The sequence below is a fragment of the Pogona vitticeps genome, chromosome 2 (genome assembly GCF_051106095.1).
Source record: "Pogona vitticeps strain Pit_001003342236 chromosome 2, PviZW2.1, whole genome shotgun sequence".
Lineage (NCBI taxonomy): Eukaryota > Metazoa > Chordata > Lepidosauria > Squamata > Agamidae > Pogona > Pogona vitticeps.
Window position 1 is genome coordinate 293,318,645 of NC_135784.1, and position 20,125 is coordinate 293,338,769.

At 39.7% G+C, this 20,125-nt stretch overlaps 1 protein-coding gene across 5 annotated transcripts in view; it reads right to left on the minus strand.

The window, feature by feature from the left end:
- Positions 1-20,125, minus strand: part of NIPBL (NIPBL cohesin loading factor) — a 232,471-nt gene that overhangs the window by 85,289 nt on the left and 127,057 nt on the right. For 4 of the 5 annotated variants that reach the window (XM_020795682.3, XM_072992835.2, XM_020795681.3 and 1 more), the window contains one exon: positions 13,218-13,850. The exons of the other annotated variant lie outside the window; for it this stretch is intronic. In XM_020795682.3, coding sequence (XP_020651341.3) covers positions 13,218-13,850 — 633 coding nt within the window. The remainder of the gene's footprint in view (positions 1-13,217; positions 13,851-20,125) is intronic. 5 annotated transcript variants of the gene reach the window in all.

The following is a 20,125-nucleotide window of genomic DNA, read 5'->3' on the forward strand; positions in this document are numbered from 1 at the left end:
AGAAGTAATAATGAGCTACCATGTTGTACAGGTGTGTGATTTGCTGAGTCACAGTGACTCTGGAGAGGTGGTGTCTTGGATGATGCAACCTGAGTACATTATTGCATGACCCTGCTGTGATTGGATAAGAGCAGAGGCTCAACTGTATATATATGCACTGTATAGAGAACATGTACCCTCCACCTTCATTTGATGATGCCATGCTGTCATGGCCGCTTTCTACACTTGTACATATGCTGTAAATACATGTGCTGGAAGAAGCTAAATGTGTCTGAGTGATTTATTTCACCTTCTGGACCTGAAAATACTAACTCTGCTGGATTCTACGCGGGTTCATAGGTGGCACATAAGTCTCTACCCACCCTCATACTCTGAAAGACTGATGGGCTGCAGCCTCCCTAAATAGTCTGTATCAAAGAATCACTAAAGAGTAGGACTAGAAGGGACTGCCTCCCACCAAAGTAGGAAATCCACACCTAAAGCATCTATGATAGCTGGTCATCCTATCTCTTTTTGAACACCCCCAATGCTTTAAAATTCACCACCCTACAAGGCATCATATCAGAACTATAAAACAGCTAGAACATACACCAGTGAAATATACTCCTGCTGTAAACAGGATAAGATGTGTCAACATAGCACTGTAGCTATGACTTTAAACAGGGCTGCATATAATAGTACTACTTAATTTAGTTCAACTATATCAGTATTACTAATCTCAAAAACAGGACTGGATTCTCAGATATATGGACCCATGGTCCACTTATTGCCTCCTGTAATCTCAAACTTTTGCCACTTATGTCACCTGGTTTTTACATATTTAAGCATTTTTTCCTGAGAGTTTGTAGCCCTTTATATGCTTGATTTTATTACATTTATTTCCAGACAGCAGTTTGAAATCCTCCTCAATTCTAGTCTGTCCTATGAATCTATAAAAGCCCTCCCATACACCCCATCACTCTTAGATCTGATACAATGTCCACTTCCTTCACATAGGTAACTGAAGTAGATACTGAACACCAGCATTTATTTATTTAAAACACTTACATAATCTTACAAGGCAAAGCCTAAAATAAAATACTTTGATATTCAAGATTCTGAATAATATTTGTGATGTCCACCCTTGTGCCCCTTTACTTGACCTTCAAGCCCCAGAGCACACGAAGGCAAACACACCTCACTCTTTACACTTGCTTCCACCAGGTGATCTCTAAATCACCATTTACTTCAGAAAGACTGAGGTCCACACTTCAAGTCCTTTTAAATAAAACTTTGGTTTATTGATTACATAGACTGATTCATGAATATCTTCAGTAGTTAATCACATCTAAATTTCCCAAACTACACACTCTATTACTCTGTCTGGCTTTTCTCTCCTGCCTGACTCTTACATTTCTCTAACTGACTCTCTCTGACTTAATCTCTCTTAATCTTCACACTCTGACTGAAATATTGACTCAGGCTCCGCCTCTTATAGCAACTGTCTTGGCTCCGCCTCTCTGCAACATTAATATTCATAAACCATTATATTACATAACATAGACCATAGATCAAATAAATAGAGAACGCTACAATAGTCCCCACTCGTATTGTTCAATATATTATTTCTGGTCATGAATTTCCATTTCATAGCTTACTACCATTGGAATAGTGTATTCCAATTCATAGTTCCCTAGTTATTTTGCAAGAATATTATGTGTCTAGCCGAAAAGCTTTGCTATGTACCAGATGTGTAACAATTCAGTTCTGCTGAATAACCAAACATTTTACACTGTGTAATGTATGTAATTCCATCTAACAAGGTCTCTTCTGCTTTAAATCATTATAGCTACTAAGTTTTCGTCAAGCGAAAAATAAACTACATAAGTATGTTATGTACTTTACGAGTATGTTGTTCAAGAACACATCCCATCATTCCAATATTATCAAATTATTACAAGAAATATTTTAGTAGACAGCTCCCCAATATCTCCTAATCTATAATTACAAACAAGATGTCATATATACAGTAACGACTGCATTTACAGGTAGTACTAAGCCACTGGCTGTGTTAACCGTTGTTTAATTTCCTGTAATAAACTGCCTTATAAGTGATGGAAAAACACTGTTCTCTCCCCCCCCCCCATCAACTTGCCTATACCTAGCCCTTCTCCCTGCTATCTCATAGTATCTTAAATGCCTTTTTGGCAACACGGGATCCATAAGTATTCACTATCTCAGACACTTCTTTCCCGCTGGGTTATTTCAGAAATAGAAAAAGAAATTGTTATTCCCTCCTCCCCCTTCAAGATACACTGTCAGGAATTCCAGCTCCAGAAATCCCACCTTACTGAGATATTCTGGGGAGGGAGACTTCCTGATTTTGAAACATTGGGCACAGAAATCATCATGGATGTCTAACATAAATTATACAGTGCCTGCACCTCCAACTTTACAAAGATGTAAAAATACACTTTACTTCCCTTTCCAGCCGCTCCGGCACACATCTGTCCCACTGCCAGCACTTCAGATGCCAGCAGGTCAATATATTACAGGCAATCCATTTCCTCATGGACAACTAGTATTTCACTCTTATGTGTGAGGAAGTGGACTTGTCAATGAAAGCTCACATTAAAATATATTAGTTAGTATTTCATGGTGCCGCAACATTTGTATCTTCTTTTTTCTATTTTGCTTTTGCCTGAAATGTAAGGTATGGTTGGGATTTTTTTATACCTTATGGTAGTTAAGCTCATCCCCTTCATGGATTGCTGCCTCATTGTGGCGAAGGGGCTTGAGTAATTCAGAGAAGCTATGGGCTATGCCATGCAGGGACACCCAAGACGGACAGGTCATAGTGGAGAGTTCTGACTAAGCACAATCCAGCTGCAAGCCACTCTAGTATCTTTACCAAGAAAACTCCATGGACAGAAACAAAAGGCTAAAAGATATGAGGCTGGAAGATGAGCCCCTCAGGTTGGAAGGCATCCAACATGCTACTGAGGAAGAGCAGAGGACAAGTACAAGTAGCTCCAGAGCTAATGAGGTGGTTGGGCCGAAATCAAAAGGATGCTCAGCTGCAGACGCGCCTGGAAGTGAAAGGAAAGTCCGATGCTGCAAAGCAAAATACTGCATAGGAACCCAGAATGTAAGATCTATGAACCTTGGTAACCTCTATGTGGTCAAACAGGAGATGGCAAGAATAAACATTGACATCCTGGATGTCAGTGAACTAAAATGGATGGGAATGGACAAATTCAATTCAGACAATTATCATGGGCAAGAATCCTGTAGAAGAAATGGAGTAGCCCTCATAGTCAACAAAAGAGTGGGAAAAGCTGTATTGGGATACAATCTCAAAAATGATTGAATGATTTCAATACAAATCCAAGGCAGACCTTTCAACATCACAGTAATCCAAGTTTATGCACAAACCACCAATGCTGAAGAGGCTGAAATTGACCAATTCTATGAAGACTTACAACACCTTCTAGAAGTGACACCAAAGGAGACATCACTTCCGCCAGGACGGGATGCACAGCTGAATCGTCTCCTCGCTGTGCTGAATGTAAATATGTTGTTAAATGCTTTTTCCCTTCTTGAAATGTGAGTAAATCTGCTTAAATTCTTTGTGAAAAGTTCAAGTAGAGATAGAAGTGCTTTTTATATTGCAAAAGGCTGGCTGCTTATTTGCAGAATGCACTTTCGTTTTCATTCGGAAGAAAGCCAGTGGAAAGTTGAACAGCTAATGAGCTGTTAAAAAACTATTTTGTCTTCCTGTGCTATGAATCTTTTGCGTTGCTTTTGAGAAAAAATAGAGATAAGAGTTCTAAAAGTTGGACACGAGAGCTGCCAGAGAAAAAACCATCAGATCGTAGTCTCGAACGCTTAAGATGAATAGAGGTGGATTCCCCCACTCCTAAAGAAGTTTCAAAAAGAGACTCGGGAAGCTGCTGGAAAGGAGGGGGGAGGGGCTACCTCTCTGAGCAATCTTACTGAAACCAGCACGGAAAAAAAATTCCAAATTAACTATCTGTGTAAAAGATTTGGCTAAAGATATACCATGCCAGATTGATAAACTGGAAAAGGTTCTTTCCAAAATAGACTCTTCAGTGAAAGAATGTCAACGAGCGCCCCCTTTAACGATGAATCCGCATAGCGATGGAGTTTTTGCGATCGCAAAAGCGATCGCATTGCAATGTTTTAAATGGGGGGAAATCGCATTGCGATGATCGTGGGAAAGCAATTCCCCACGATCATCCCAAAGGCCCCGCCGATCAGCTGTGTTGCGAGGGGTGGAGAGAGAGAGTCCCGAAGCACACCTGATGGGCGGGGGTTTGGGGAGCTGGCTTCCCACGATCTTTGCAAACAACCAGCCATCAGCTGTGCTTCGGGCTGGCTCTCTCTCCCCTCCCAGCCTGGGCTGGAGCTGGGAGGGGAGAGAGAGCCAGCCTGAAGCACAGCTGATGGGCGGGGGTTTACAAAGATTGCGGGGAAGCCAGCTTCCCAAACCACCGCCTCCGCTCTCTCTCTCTCTCTCCCCACCCCTTTCAACTCCAGCCTCGGCAGGGAGACTGAAGCGCCGCCACCACCACCCCGGCCTTTGCTGCAGGTGCAGAGGGTCTTTCTTGGCCAGGGTGCGGCGGTGGCAGCGCGGTGCCTCAGTCTCCCTGCCGAGGCTGGACCTGCAAGGGGAGAGGGGGGAGCGTGCCCCGAAGTACAGCTGGTCGGCGGGGGTTTGGGAAGCTGGCTTCCCACAATCTTTGCAAACAACCGCCCATCAGCTGTGCTTCGGGCTGGCTCTCTCTCCTCTCTCTGGCTGGGCTGGAGCTGGGAGGGGAGAGAGAGCCAGCCCGAAGCACAGCTAATGGGTGGGGGTTTACAAAGATCTCAGGGAAGCCAGCTTCTCAAACCGCCGCCTCTGCTCTCTCTCTCTCTCTCTCTCTCTCTCTCTCCCCACCCCGTTCAACTCCAGCCTCGGCAGAGAGGCTGAGGCACCGCCGCCGCCACCCCAGCGGAGAAAGACCCTCTGCGCCTGCAGCAACCTTTGAGACCAAGGTGCCGCACCGCCGCTGCAGGCGCAGAGGGTCTTTCTCGGCCAGGATGGCGGCAGCGGTGCCTCAGTCTCCCTGGAGGAAGCACAGCTGATCGGCGGTTCCAAAATGGCCGCCCGCTGTTTTGCCTCACTTTAGAGGCACCCAAAATGGCTGCCGCTATGGAGGAATTTCGCTTTAAGGCACGTTTTTAGCCCATAGGAACGTATTAAACGCGTTTTAATACGTTCCTATGGGCTTTTTAAAATCGCTTAGCAATTAAATCACTTAGCGACGTTTTTCCTGGAATGGATTAACGTCGCTAAGTGAGGCACCACTGTACAGATTTATCAGGATTTAAGCAATGAATCTATACAATGGAGAAAAACGATGAAACCCATTACAGTACATCAATTCTAATCAAGAATGGAAGGAGATACAACTGGGGTCATCTAGTCTTTTTAAAAATATGGAAGGATGGAGTCCTCTTCAGAATCTTCTCTTTTGAAGGCGGCAAGGACTTGTTGGTTGCGTGGGGCCTATGGCAAGAAGATCCAGATGACCAAGGTGCAAGAAAGTAGGCCTGCAACGAATGGAAACATGAAAGAGAAGATATCTGGACTGAGAGAAACCATTTGATGTTTGAAGACTCCCCCCTCCCCCCTTTTTTACTGTCCTTTCTCCCCCCAATTTTTTATTTTCATTTGTTTTGTTGCTGTTTAAGGTTTTTTACACAGTCCTTCCTCCCCCTTTAGTTTTTGTTTGTTTTTTGTTCCGTTTGCTGATTTTGTTTATTTTTCTGGGGTTGGAGAAGAGAAAAATTAAAGGATAAGGACGTTAAGAGAAATAAACATGTCAAATGAAAGAAGGGAAGGTATTAAGGGGGAAAACAGAGTACGGTGAAATAAGAATGAGAATTTGGCTGGGGCCCAGACTGGTGTGGATGGTATCCCTCCCTCCTGGAGGTCACATCAAACCTTAGTGAGGCGCGGGGAAGTGGGGGGAGGAAAAGAGGTTACATGTAGAGTGGGAAGTTAGGGAAAGGGGATTAGATAGGGAACAGTGTGAATTTGTGTTTTGGGAGTATTTTTGTTTTGTAGGATCCACAATGGGACAAAAAAAAAGATGAGATATAGAATGGATATGAAGAAAAACATAAGGGTAGCCACTTTAAATGTGAAAGGCCTATGGTCTGTAACAAAGAGGAAGAGAATAGAAACATCACTGAAGAAGAATAAGGTGGCTATTATTTATCTACAAAAGACTCATCAATCAAAGGATGGAGTTAATGAACTGAAATTACAAAATATACACATTTATAAAAAAGGATTTGGGACTTCCAAATCCAAAGGTGTAGCGATATTGATTTTTAAACATTGTGAATTTGTGGTAAAAGAAGTAGTAAAAAATAGTAATGGTAGATATTTGATAATACAGAGTCTAATGGGGAAGAAGATTATATGTTAGTAAATGTTTATGCACCAAATATGAATCAAGGAGAATTTTATAAAACTGTTGTTAAAAAGATGGAGAAGGTTAGAAAGGATATGTGATTATGGCAGGAGATTTTAATATGGTTTTTGATAAGGTAAAGGATAAATCCGTATGTAAAAAAGATAAGCTGAATAAAATAAGTACCCTCTTGAGTAAGATATTGAAAACTACAGATTTAAAAGATATATGGAGAGAATTGAAGGGAGATGAAAGAAGGTTTACGTATTATTCCTCTGCACATAATAGTTACTCAAGAATAAATTTTATGTTTATATCTCAAAATTTAATTTCTAAAGTAGTAGATACAAATATTAACGTGATAAAAATAATGGATCATGCGTTGATGATGATGAAATTAAGAAAAATTACAGAGAAGCTAGAAAATGGAAAATAGATTCCAATATTTTTCAGTATACAGATGTAATGGATAAAGCTAAGAAAGAATTGATGGAAATGTGGTCAAAAAATGAAGCAGGTGGGAGTAAAATAGGAGTGTTATGGGATACTATAAAAGAAGTTATGAGAGGAATTATCATAAGAGAATCGTGTAGAATAAAAAAAAACCTGAGAGAAGTGTGTGTGTGTGTGTGTGTGTGTGTGTGTGTGTGTGTGTGTATATATATATATATAAAAGAATCATTAAAAGATTTAGAAAGTAAATATTTTACAGATAGTGATAATAAGAAACTATTAGAGATTCACGCTAAAAGGAGAGAGTTAGAAAGCGCAGAGTTAGAAAAGGTCCAGAGGGATTTTAAATACTCAAAGAGGATTTTTTCTGAATATAGTAACAAAAACTCAAAGCTTCTAGCTAGGGTAGCTCAAACTAAAAGATCAAAAAACACAATTGGAGTGATCAAAGATAAACAGGAAAGGCCGTTTTGGCATTGGAAAGATGAACGAAAATGGCCAACGCTTGCTGGAGTTTTGCTGTTATTATGGTCTTTGTATCAGCAACACATTCTTTAATACGAAGCTTCAACACAGAGTTTCCTGGAGACATCCAAGATCCAAGCACTGGCATCAGCTCGATTTGATCTTCACTAGACGTTCTAGCCTTTCTAGTATTACGTACGATCACACGCAGCTACCAGAGTGCTGATTACGATACTGATCACTCCCTGGTGTGTAGTAGAGTAAAACTCAAACAAAGAGATTGTATCACACGAAAAAGGAAGGAAGACCACGTATTGACATTAGCAAGACTCGCGATCATAGAAAAGTGGAGGAATTTGCCCAAGCACTTCAGGAAACCCTTCCAGGTCCGGCTGATGCAAAGGCACATGAACGATGGGAACATTTCAAGAACGCTGTGTATAACACTGCCTTGTCCACCTTTGGCAAAAAGACCAAAAAAATGGCTGATTGGTTCGAAGCCCATTCGAAGGAGTTGATGCCAGCCATCGAGGATAAGAGGAGAACAGCATCCAATGCCTGTCCTAGCGAATACAACTTGCAAGCTCTTCAAGCTGCTCGTAGCCAAGTCCAACAGGCTGGCAGGAGATGTTCCAACGATTATTGGCTTCAGCTCTGCTCTCAGATACAGATAGCAGCGGACACAGGTAACATCAAAGGAATATATGACAGTATCAAGCAGGCTTTAGGTCCAACAGAATAAATCTGCTCCCTTGAAGTCTGCTACAGGTGTGATCATCCAGGACCGAGCACAACAGATGGAACGCTGGGTGCAGCACTACTCTGAGCTATATTCCAGAGAGAATGTAGTAACCGAAGAAGCATTAAATAGCATCGAGTGCCTGCCTGCCTTGGAAGAGTTGGACAGCGAACCAAACTTAGCAGAAATAAAAGCAGCCTTGGATTCCCTCGCCTCCGGCAAGGCACCTGGAAAGGATAACATCCCTGTTGAAGTGCTGAAGTGCTGTAAAGAGATCACCACCACCAAACTGTATGAAGTCTTTCATCTTTGCTGGAGGGAAGGTGGAGTACCACAGGACATGAAGGATGCAAACATTGTCACACTGTACAAGAACAAAGGAGACAGGGGTGACTGCAATAACTACTGTGGCATCTCTCTTCTTAGCGTTGTAGGGAAGCTGCTTGCCCGTGTTGTGCTGAAGAGGGTCCAGGTGCTTGCAGACAGAGTCTATCCAGAATCACAGTGTGGATTTTGAGCTAATAGATCCACCACTGACATGGTATTCTCCCTCAGACAGTTGCAGGAGAAATGCAGGGAACAACAACAGCCACTCTTAATGGCCTTCATAGATCTCACAAAGGCCTTTGATTTGGTTAGCTGGGATGGCCTTTTTAAAATACTTCCCAAGCAGGATGTGAAGGCCTTAGGAATGGATCTCAACAGATGGGAAACCCTGACATCTGAGCGTTCAGCCTGGAGGCAGGCGGTGCATCATGGCCTCTCCCAATTTGAAGAGACCCTTTATTTATTTTATTTATTTATTGGACTTATATACCGCCCCATAGCGCTACAAGCACTCTCTGGGCGGTTTACAATTTAATTATACAGGCTATACATTGCCCCCCCAGCAAGCTGGGTACTCATTTTACCAACCTCGGAAGGATGGAAGGCTGAGTCAACCTTGAGCCGGCTACCTGGGATTTGAACCCCAGGTCGTGAGCACAGTTTTAGCTGCAGTACAGCGTTTTAACCACTGCGCCACAAGGCTCATAGGCCAAGGCAAAGAGGCCAAGGCAAAGAGGCAGTCACGAAAGCAGCAAAATCAGGGAACTGGACAGGGGACAGATTGGATTTGTCTTCAGTGTGGAAGGGATTATCACTCTCGAATTGGCCTTCTCAGCCACACTAGATGCTGTTCCAAGTCCTACATACAGAGCATGTTACCAGTCTTTTGAGACTGAAGGATGCCTAATGAATGTAGTCAATGAAGGAAAAATTAAAGATACTACAAGAATTTTATCAAAACTTATATAAAGGCAATAGTACATCAAAATAAGATATAGAAAATTGTAATAAAGAAAATGTAAAGAGTAAACTATTAGAGAATGATAAAAGAGAATTAGAAAAAGAGATAAAGGATGAAGAGATTACAGAGATCATTAACAAACTAAAAAATGGTAAAACTCCAGGCTTTGATGGAATGGGATCAGAATACAGTATTATAAAGCTTTTAAATCAATTTTGATCCCCAACTTAAAAATACTTTATAATGGGATATTGAAAGGAGACAAAATACCAGATTCTTGGATATATTCATTAATAACTCTTATTTCAAAACCCAATAAAGATTTGACAGACCCAAGTATGTATAGACCAATTTCATTATTAAATCAAGATGCAAAGATATTTACTGCAATCTTGGCAAATAGAATAAACATGTTTATTACAAAATATATAAAAGAGGATCAAAATGGGTTTTTAAAAGGTAGACAAATGGAAAATTTAACTAGGAGGGTTTTGAATATTATATATAGAAAAAATATTATATATAGAAAAAAGGAAATCAAAGACTGGTATTTTATCAGTAGATATTTTTAAGGCATTTGATTGTGTAGAATGGCCAACATTAAAGATCCTTTTAAAGAACTGGTGTTTTGGAAAGAAATTTAGGGGGATAATAGACCAATTATATTTGAAGAATATTTCTGCAGTAATTGTTAATGATGGGATGACACAGCAGATAGCTCTAGGCTGATATGTGGATGACACCTTTGCAATTTGGAGCCACGGTGAAGAAAAATTGGAAGAATTTCTGAACCATATCAACACCATCCACCAAAATATACAACTCACCATGGAAAAAGAAATAGAGGGCCAACTCCCGTTCTTAGATGTCATGGTCATATGCAAAACTGACCTCATATTGGGACATAAGGTCTAAAGAAAACCCACCTACACAAAAACTCCAACCACCACCCATGACAGAAAAGAGGCATAATCAAAACGCTGCTAGACAGGGCTAATCGGAACTGTGAAGCTCAATTTCTCAGCACCAAACTCAACTATGTGAATTAGACCCTACAGGTGAAAGGCAATTCCAAGAATGAAATCAAAAGAGCAGTATTTTGAAATAGAATTTCATGTTCAGTTTGTTTTAGGGCATGTTCAGCTACTGACGATTTTTCCAGTTGTTTTAGTCTCCAGTGTCTCCCATGTTCTTTGATTCTGGTGCGGAAGCTTCGTTTTGTGGTTCCAATATATACCTGGCCACAACTGCAAGGTATACGGTATACCCCTGCAGTGGTGAGGGGGTCCCTTCTGTCCTTTGCTGACCATAACATTTGTTGTATTTTTGTGGTGGGCTTGAATACTGTTTGTAGGTTGTGTTTTTCCAAAAGTTTCCTCATGCGGCCTCTGACCACAAAAATACAACAAAAACACCAGCAATCATTACATCAGACTGCACAGAGAAGCCATTGAAATCCACAAGCACCAGCAGAACTTCAACAAAAAAGAGGAAAGTGTGAAGCTCAACAAAACTTGGCTCCCAGCTCTCAAAAATACAATGTACAAAAGGTCAACAAACTCTACCCAGCCACAAGGACAGGGGATCACTACACACAAAAGACCAGCTAATGACACCCATCAACCACAGTGACAGATAATCTCTTCTCCTTAGCACAACAATACACCCACAACAAGACACACTAATCACCAATCCACAGAAAAAGACAAAAGCCTATCTCACAGCCATAAGTACTGCACACCAGAGCACAGAGTGCTGTCCTCTGAAGATGCCGGCCACAGAGACTGGTGAAACGTTAGGAACAACAACCTTCAGAACACGGCCAAAGAGCCCGAAAAACCCACAACAACCATTAGATCCCGGCCGTGAAATCCTTCGCAAATACAACACTTAACTAGACTTATCACAACAGACACTGCAAAGATGAATAGTAGTAGGCACTTTTTTGTTTCTTATATCAAAGGTAGGCAGAACACTGATTGCAATCTACTGATTGACTGGTACACAATATGCCAAAGACTGATTGCTGTGCCTATCAACAGACTCCCATAATCTAGAAAAAGATTTTTGCACTTGTATTTCTTTAGAAAGACAGTGAAAAGAAGAATCTATTAGCCCAACCAGAGGCAAAGAAACTACGTACTTGGATAATTACCATGTTGTAGCCCCAGCTGGCAGCATTCTGAGATGAGAGTAACTGTTGAAAAACTTTCTTTCTCATTCCTTAACAAGTGTAGGATCAATTCATAGAACAGAAATCAATCCCAGCAAGGACCTTTTATTATTATTTTCCTTAAACCTCCCTTTTCTTATCAATCTCCTTTTACCATCCTGAAGACCTTTCTTTGTTTTGAAAACCCATTTGTCTTCAAACTCCTTTCATTTATTCAAAGATGCTTTTGAAAAAGTTGCCTGTTTTAAAAACTCTGACAAAAATTTTTGAAAAATAAAACCTTTCTATTTGAAATATCTCATGCACAAAGTCATCAGAAAAAAGTATCGCTCAAAATTTCTCCCTCCATACATCCCAAAAATCTGTAGGGCACCTTCAAAACTCAGGTAACTACAATTCTGTGCATACTTATCTAACAATGATCTCTCTACCACAAACAGCACAGCAGTTAAACTGCAGCACTTCAGCTAAAATTCTGCTCATGAGCCAGGTTCAATCCCAGGTAACTGGCTCAAGGTTGACTCAGCCTTCCTTCCTTCTGAGGTTAGTAAATTGAGGACCCAGCTTGTGCGAGGGGACAATGTGTAGCCTGCATAATTAAATTGTAAACAGCCCAGAGAATGTTTTAAATATTATGGGGCAGCACACAAGCAGCATGGTTTTTTGCTTTAAAAGAATATATGCACAGAAGTGTTCTGCTACTTTGGTGAATCTATATATTCTTCTTATGGAACTGTTCAACCATAAAGCTATATGCAGTGGTAGTGCTTTTTACTTTTTCTTAAACACTCAGCAAGCTAAGGCTATAATCACTATTTCTGTCTCTCTTTTTCCATATTATCTCAGTTACACAGAATAACAGGTGAGAGTTGATAATGGGATTCACGTGTACTAAGATTATAAAGTTTTTAAACTTTCCAATCTTAAAACCATACAATAAATCATCACTGTAACTACAGTTCCTTGCACTACATTTAAATAGCATTTTAGGATCTGCTGTTTAGTCTCTGACTTCTTGTGACTTTGGATAGAAGTTTGTATTGATAAAGAGAAAACAAAGCAACGTGTATGGGATATAACACATGATTGTGTCCTGTTTCAGCCCAGTTTTCTAGTTGGCATCAACATTTTGCTTTTGGTTTCACCTAATGATCACCAAGGCTCTATCAAACAAAGAATAGATCCTGCACTCTGAAAATCTGCCATTCCTGCCTTGATGGTACCCAGTGGATACCGCAAGAAATTTACATTTAAATCAACTGTTACACAGCATTTCTCAAATAGCTACTACTTTCAACTGTCCCATGCTCTTTAAGAATAGAAATGAAAGTATCTAAGCACTAAAACCCTGTCTTTTTCCTCCATATTTGGAACTACATCACACCAAGTTCAGCAGTGGCCAGAGGATTGAAAAAGATCAGTCTACATCCCACTCCCTAGAGAATATACACACAAAACTTGTATTTTTCATGTACCTGAGAAAAATAAATCATTTCATAGCTTTATTCTCCAGTTATTCTTAATACCCAGTGTTCAATAAGAATATAAACTTGCAAGGTGATTATTGTGCATTATCAAGGATGTCTAATAGAGAATAATTTGTATATAATATAGCACATATATCCAGTGTTTTACCTTTGTCTTGCACTTCTTTTGAAAACCGTTCCCTTTCAATGGCTGATTCCCGTTCTATCCGCTCAATTTCAGCCAATGCATCCAATTCTACTTCATCATATGGCGTAATAGTTCCATGTTGCGAAACCTGTGGATGTGTCTGTACCAAAGGATTTTGAGGTTGTTTTGCAGAAACTGAAGTGTTCGGTTGTAAAACAGGCACTTGTTGTGCCTGAAGGAATGCTGTTTGTTCATGCTGCGGCAAACACTGAGCAGCATTTAGTGGGCGATTAATATCCTGCGGAGTAATTGGTGTTTTAGACGTCTGTCCTGGATACTGCACATTAAAAGAAATATCCCCTTCCGATACGTTACTGTTTTCCAAACCAGAAAGCATATCATCCTGCTGGTCCATATCTGAAGATCTTACACGAGTGAGTCTTAACGTAAGTTTAGTAGAGTCCTTGGATGGAGAACTAATGATATCATACATTGCAGCCTTTTCAGTCTGGTCTTTTTCATCCTTGCCTAACTTCATTTTCTTTTGTTTCTTTTGCTTTCTTTCTGGAGAATCTAATAATATGTCAGGGGGAACATCTCTAGGTGATGAATAAGGTGGTGGCTGAGATTGAAGAATTAATGGTGGTCTTGATCCTAGAATAATAATTCAGAAAAACTGAATAGTTATGTTGGTTCACATTTCTATAAAATCACACAAAAATGAACTTTATTGGTTGTATTGGTACAGATATTTGCACTTACAAAACAGGTCAAAATCAGTTCAGAGCAGTAATTAAACCTGTAATAATAACCCATAATCTTTACTATTACACAGCTATAACAGTTTCTGTCTATGATGTCCATACCTTTTATCAATTTGATGAACTATATACGTAATAAGAAATGTTCCAAAAGTGGCAGTATTTTCAAAAAGTGCATCCAGAGTTCAAAACAGGAATTTAAGTACTGGACACTGGTACTAATCAAAAGGCAACCAAGGCCTAGGGGGAAAGGAAGTACTGTATATAAATTTCAAGATGGCTAGCTCTCCTCTACAGTTCACTGACAAAAGTCCCAAACAATGAATTACTGACAAGAAAAGTACACTACAACATAAACAAAAGTACATAGTGTCATATAAGCTTCCTATTCTTAATGTGTTCAAAGTCAAAAAGAACTTCTATTCTTCATTTGCAAAAGAAAAGTGAAATTATTTTTGCTTTTTTCAGCTACTGACTGAAGTTACCTACACACATCTGTATAATATGAAAACAATATTTGCTACTAACAAACAGCTGGAATATTGTTTTGTCATGTCATTACCTAAACAGTTATCATTTATAAATACCACCGCTCCCTTAAGATGCTACGACAATCAAAACAGTTCACCAGAATTGGCATGGGTCTACTTGCCATTACACCTTATCAAGTAATAAATCAACAAACCACTCATACACCAGCACCTTATCCTGCTCTTCTGCTCAAGAAGTTGTATGGAATAAAACATTAAGTGTAACACCATACCTCTTTAAAATGCTTTTTAAAATGCTCTAACATAAACTAAAAATACTCCCATTCCTATTATACACTCCTTCTCCATTTAAGATAGGTATGAAAGGATTATTAATTTATCTGATCCTTCAGCATCTTCAGCTACTGAAGCACAGTGATAGAAAATGTGATTTTATTCAAGGTATCACTAGCACCTAACTACCGTATTTTTCGCTCCGTAAGACGCACCTTTCCATAAGACGCACCATTTTTTTAGGAGAAGTAAACAGGAAAATATAATCTGTTTTCTTTGCTCCATAAGACGCACAGACTTTCCACCCCCCTGTTTTGTGGGGAAAAAGTGCGTCTTATGGTGCTCACTAGAGTCCCTTTACTGAGAGGAAGATAGGGATTAAATAAAATTAAAAAGTAGGCCATATTCTAAAGAGAGAGAGAGAAAGAAAGAACACATTCTTTAAATGAAATTATTTCATAGTCTTTAGAATGATATAAAAATAGGTAAAGGTAAAGGTTCCCCTTGACATTTAGTCCAGTCGTGTCTGACTCTAGGGAGTGGTGCTCATCCCCATTTCCAAGCCATAGAGCCAGCGTTTGTCCGAAGACAGTTTCCGTGGTCACGTGGCCAGCATGACTAGACACGGAACGCCGTTACCTTCCCACCAAGGTGGTACCTATTTATCTACTCGCATTTACATGCTTTCGAACTGCTAGGTTGGCAGGAGCTGTAACAAGTGACGGGAGCTCACTCCGTCGCGTGGATTCGATCTTACGGCTCCTGGTCTTCTGACCCTGCAGCACAGAGGCTTCTGTGGTTTAACCCTCAGCCCCACCACGTCCCAATATAAAAAATAGATGTTAATAAAAGCAAAGACAAATGTAAAATAAAATCCAGAATTCAAAGCATGGATTCTTGGCCTACTCCCTCTCTCTGTTTCATTACTTTCCCTTCTTATGTTTCTGGAGTTGCTTTACTTAAATGTCATTTCAGTTTTCAGACTTTAAAAATAAAAGCTTAGATAACACATTACTGAATGAGATGAAATCTCTTTGTTGCATATACCATCACCCTGATTCATGCATAATGCTCAAAATACTAAAGTCCTATACTGCACATTTAAAAGTGCATCTGCTTCTCTAGGTTACCTTTACAGTTACATAAAAATAATTTCTTATGGACACTTTATAGAACAAAAATTTCAAGGAGGAACTATCCATGTTTGTCTGTTGCAGATCAGAAGCATCTGATGAAGCAGGTTGCAATCCATGAAAGTTTATACCAAATAATACTTGCTGTTCTTTAAAAGCACTACAAGGCGCTTCAAGTCTCTTCATTGTCCTTGGTGATGAACTTCTTGGAGAAGAACAGTGCAAAGGAGTAGTGTGTTTTACCTACACTATTCACTCTGCTTATCCAAATAGCAATTGTGTTGGACAACCATCTGGCTCAAAATTGTGATACTTGGCTTCATATCACATCTTCATCTTTCTTCCCTCTTCAAGTAGAAATGTTAACAGGAATTACTCAGTTCCCTAGTTAATATGTATTAGTAATTGCCAAGTAGTACCACCCAATATTGAACTTTTAGAATCACCAATCATATTTTGTTTTTGTTCTATTGGGGGGTTTGTTGCTGTTTTTAGTTGCAGAACATGTATGGCACTGTTAAAATACCACATACACTGGACAGCCAAAGGAGGAGGAGACTATTATGCAACAGCACTAAAAATTACTGGTGTGAACTCATTCTTAGGAAACAATCAGTTTTTTCATCTAGGATTTGCAGTTATATATTATGCTCGGATAAGAGATGCTGATAAATTTAACAAACCAAACAAGAAGACTGAGGAATCCCCCTCATAAATTTTTCAAAACCAAGACTTTACTAAAGGTAATTTAGATACTTTATCCTGTTCTCCAAAGGGCACTTAACTACTGGGCCCATTTAGGTCTCTGTAATTTGAGACATTCCATTATTTTTAAAGTTCATAATTGAAACACTTATGAATATATGCAGCCTTTTATTCTAATGAATACTTTTGCCAATAATAATGGATTGGGCTTGTAAAAATGTAGCCTGAATTACTGCCATGAACACATACAATTCTACACTATACAGAAAAAAACAGCTCTTCTCCCAGACATTTAATTGGGTGACATTATCTACCCGAAAGCTTCTATGATTGATATATCCTTAGCTAAGCACTTTCCTCTGAACAGGATCATTTTCTTATGAAATCTGCCTTGATTTTCAAACCTCACCTTCATATGCAGCATCAGTATTACAGGTCACTCAGTCTCCCTGAAATCAGCCACACTCATGTACAGAAATAATTCAAAGTTGCAAAGGTCCGCTGCTCTATCAGTATACTCGTCAAAAGATAATTCACGAGTAAAGTAGTAAATCTACACTACTTTGGCATTCAGACTTCTTTTCCCCAGCTTGTGCTGTGAGACATGCATGTACTAATCTATCTTCTTTCAAGATGATCCTGTGAGTGCTGATGTGATCCTTCAGTTCTACTGAAGTGACTATTCTCCAGTCTCTACAGCTGAATTTTAACATCAAGTTTTGATGCCACTCCTTCCCCAATCATTAATATAACACACATTTTGGGAATCCAAAAACTGCAAATGCCTCCAACAGAATCATAGAATTAGGGAGTTATATGGGCCTATAAAGCTACCAAGTCCAATCTCCTGTTTAAAACAGGAATCCAAATCAAAAGATATCTGACAGATGGTTATCTAATTTTCTCTTGAATGCCTCCAGTGTTGGAGTGCTCAACACCTCCTGAGGTAATTGGTTCCATTGTTTACTTTCTCTAACAGTTAGGCAGTTTTTTTCCAGATAGTCAAACGAAATCTGGCTTCCTGTAACTTGAGCCCATTATTGCATGTCCTGGACTCTGGCATGACTGAGAACAGATCCTACCTCTCCTCTGAATAACAATCTTTCAAGTATTTGAAGAATACTATCATAACTCCCTCCAGTCTTCTTTTCTCCAGGCTAAACAAGCCCAATTCTTTCAGTGTTTCCTCATAGAGCTTGGTTTCCAGTCCCCCGACCATGCTTGCTGCCCTCCTCTGAACCTGTCCCAGTTTGTTGGAATCCTTCTTAACGTGTGGTATCCAGAACCCAAGATGAGGCCTAACCAGTGCTGAATAGAGGGGAATGAGTACTTTGTGGGATTTGGAGTCTAGATTTCTGTTAATACAACCTAAAACAGCATTGGTCTTTTTTGCAGTCACACTGCAATGTTGGCTCATATTCAGCTTGTGATCTACGATTCCAAGATCCTTCTTGCACATAGTATTCTGAGCCAATTCTCCCACATCTTGTAACTGTGTGTTTGGTTCCTCCCACCCTCCCACATGTAGAACTTTACACTTATCCCTATTAAATTTCATGCTATTGTTTTTAGCCCAGTGCTTGAGCCCACAAAGATATTTTTGAATTGTTTCTGACTTCCAGGGTTTTAGCTATTCCATCCAATGTTGTGTCACCTGCAAATCTGATACACATTTTCTGTACCCTTTCATCCAAGTCATTAATCAAAATGCTGAAGAGCACCAGGACCAGAACTGAGCTTTGTGCCTCCTCCCAGTTTGAGATGGAGCCCCTGATAAGAAGTCTGAGTACAATTCTGTAATCAACTGTGCTTCCACCTGATAGCTGTTCTATCCAATCAACATCTAGTTAGCTTGCTAATCAGAATATAATGAGGTAATTTATCAAAAGCTTTGCTGAAGTCAGTATACAGTATGTCTACAGCAGTGGTTCTTAACCTTGGGTTATTCAGGTGTTTTTGAACTGCAACTCCCAGAAACCCTAGTCAGCACAGCTGGTGGTGAAGGCTTCTGGGAGTTGCAGTCCAAAAACACCTGGGTAACCCAAGGTTAGGAACCACTGGTCTACAGCATTTCCACTGTCTACCAGGGAGATTACCCAATCAAAAAAATGAGATAAGATTAGTCTGGCAGGATTTCCTCTTGACAAATTCATGTTGGCTTCTCGTTTTTAATGCATTGTTTTCAAGATGGTTGCAGAGTGACCACTTTATAATCTGCTCAAGAATTTTCCCTCGGACTGATGTCAGGCTGACTTCTCTAGTTCCCAAGTCCTTCCTTTCTGCCCTTTTGAAAATGTGCCCTTTTGAAAATTAGGGGCTTCAGCCCTCCTCCAAACATTCTAGATTAATATCAGGATTCCAGGGGAGGCCTTCATAGGTCCCTTACAACTGAAGGGGAAGAAAACTGGCACTTTACGCATCCTCTATGATTTTATGAAAATAATATTCAGTGGTTTGATTCTGAGAGTTCTTCAGCCACTTCCTTCAATACTCTTGGATGCAGTTCATCCAGCTATGGAGAGCTGAACTCAGTCAAAGTAATAAGCCACCCCTTGATTATTTGTTTATCAATCTAAAACTACAGTCCTGTCCTTTCCACTTGAATTTTATGTTTGACTGTTTCTTCAGTTGATGAAATGCTTCCAACAACTTAAGAAACATACGTCTCTGTCTTCATTTTGCTTCCCCTTCAGTTGGAAGTGATTTGTTAAGCCCTGCCCTAAAATCTTGAAATTAATCCAGAAAACTAGAACTATGAATCAAATGAATATTTCACTCAATAGCACGGTGAAGTTCAAACTTGACAGGTTTTCCCACATTGATTGATTGATTGATTGATTGATTGATTGATTGATTGATTGATTAAATTTATACCCCGCCCATTTAGACAACGTCTACTCTGGGCGGCTAGATCTGAATTATGTGTCTTTATTTCATCTTGATTAGCTCTAATGACTTCTTTATCACAAGAACTGTTATTAAGTTGTTTCAGTGTGTATGCCGTCCAACTATAAGTTTACAGGCACAGATATCACAATTTCTGTAGCAATTAATTTGCTACAGAAATTCTAGAAAAACTCTCTTGAATTGTACAGTCAGTATTCCTTTGAATACCACAAATATAAAGTAGAACTAACTGCAAGCAAATCAAAGGAATGTCTAGTTACAAAATGTAATTATATGTTGCAAAATTACAAGTTGATTGACAGATTTGTTTACTCTGTGGTTATAAACTCAAACTGTAAGAATTAGAAGAAGTGTAATTATTAAATCTATCCAATTGAGACCAGGTTTGTTTTCCATGCAAGATATTTCTCTTCTGCTTCTTCTACTGTGAGGAAAATTCCATACATTCTTAAGCCTCACTGACTAACACAGTACAACAACACAAAAGTTCAGTGCCTACAGGGCATGACTTTTCCTTCACTTTGTACAAAGTAGGATACTTTCTACTTATTAAAATTATCTGGGTGCAACAGAATACAAAATCTATTCAGCCTTGCCTCCAGTTCAAGCTACATCATCTTTCTGCATTCAAAGATGCAGCATAAAACACAGGATAGTAA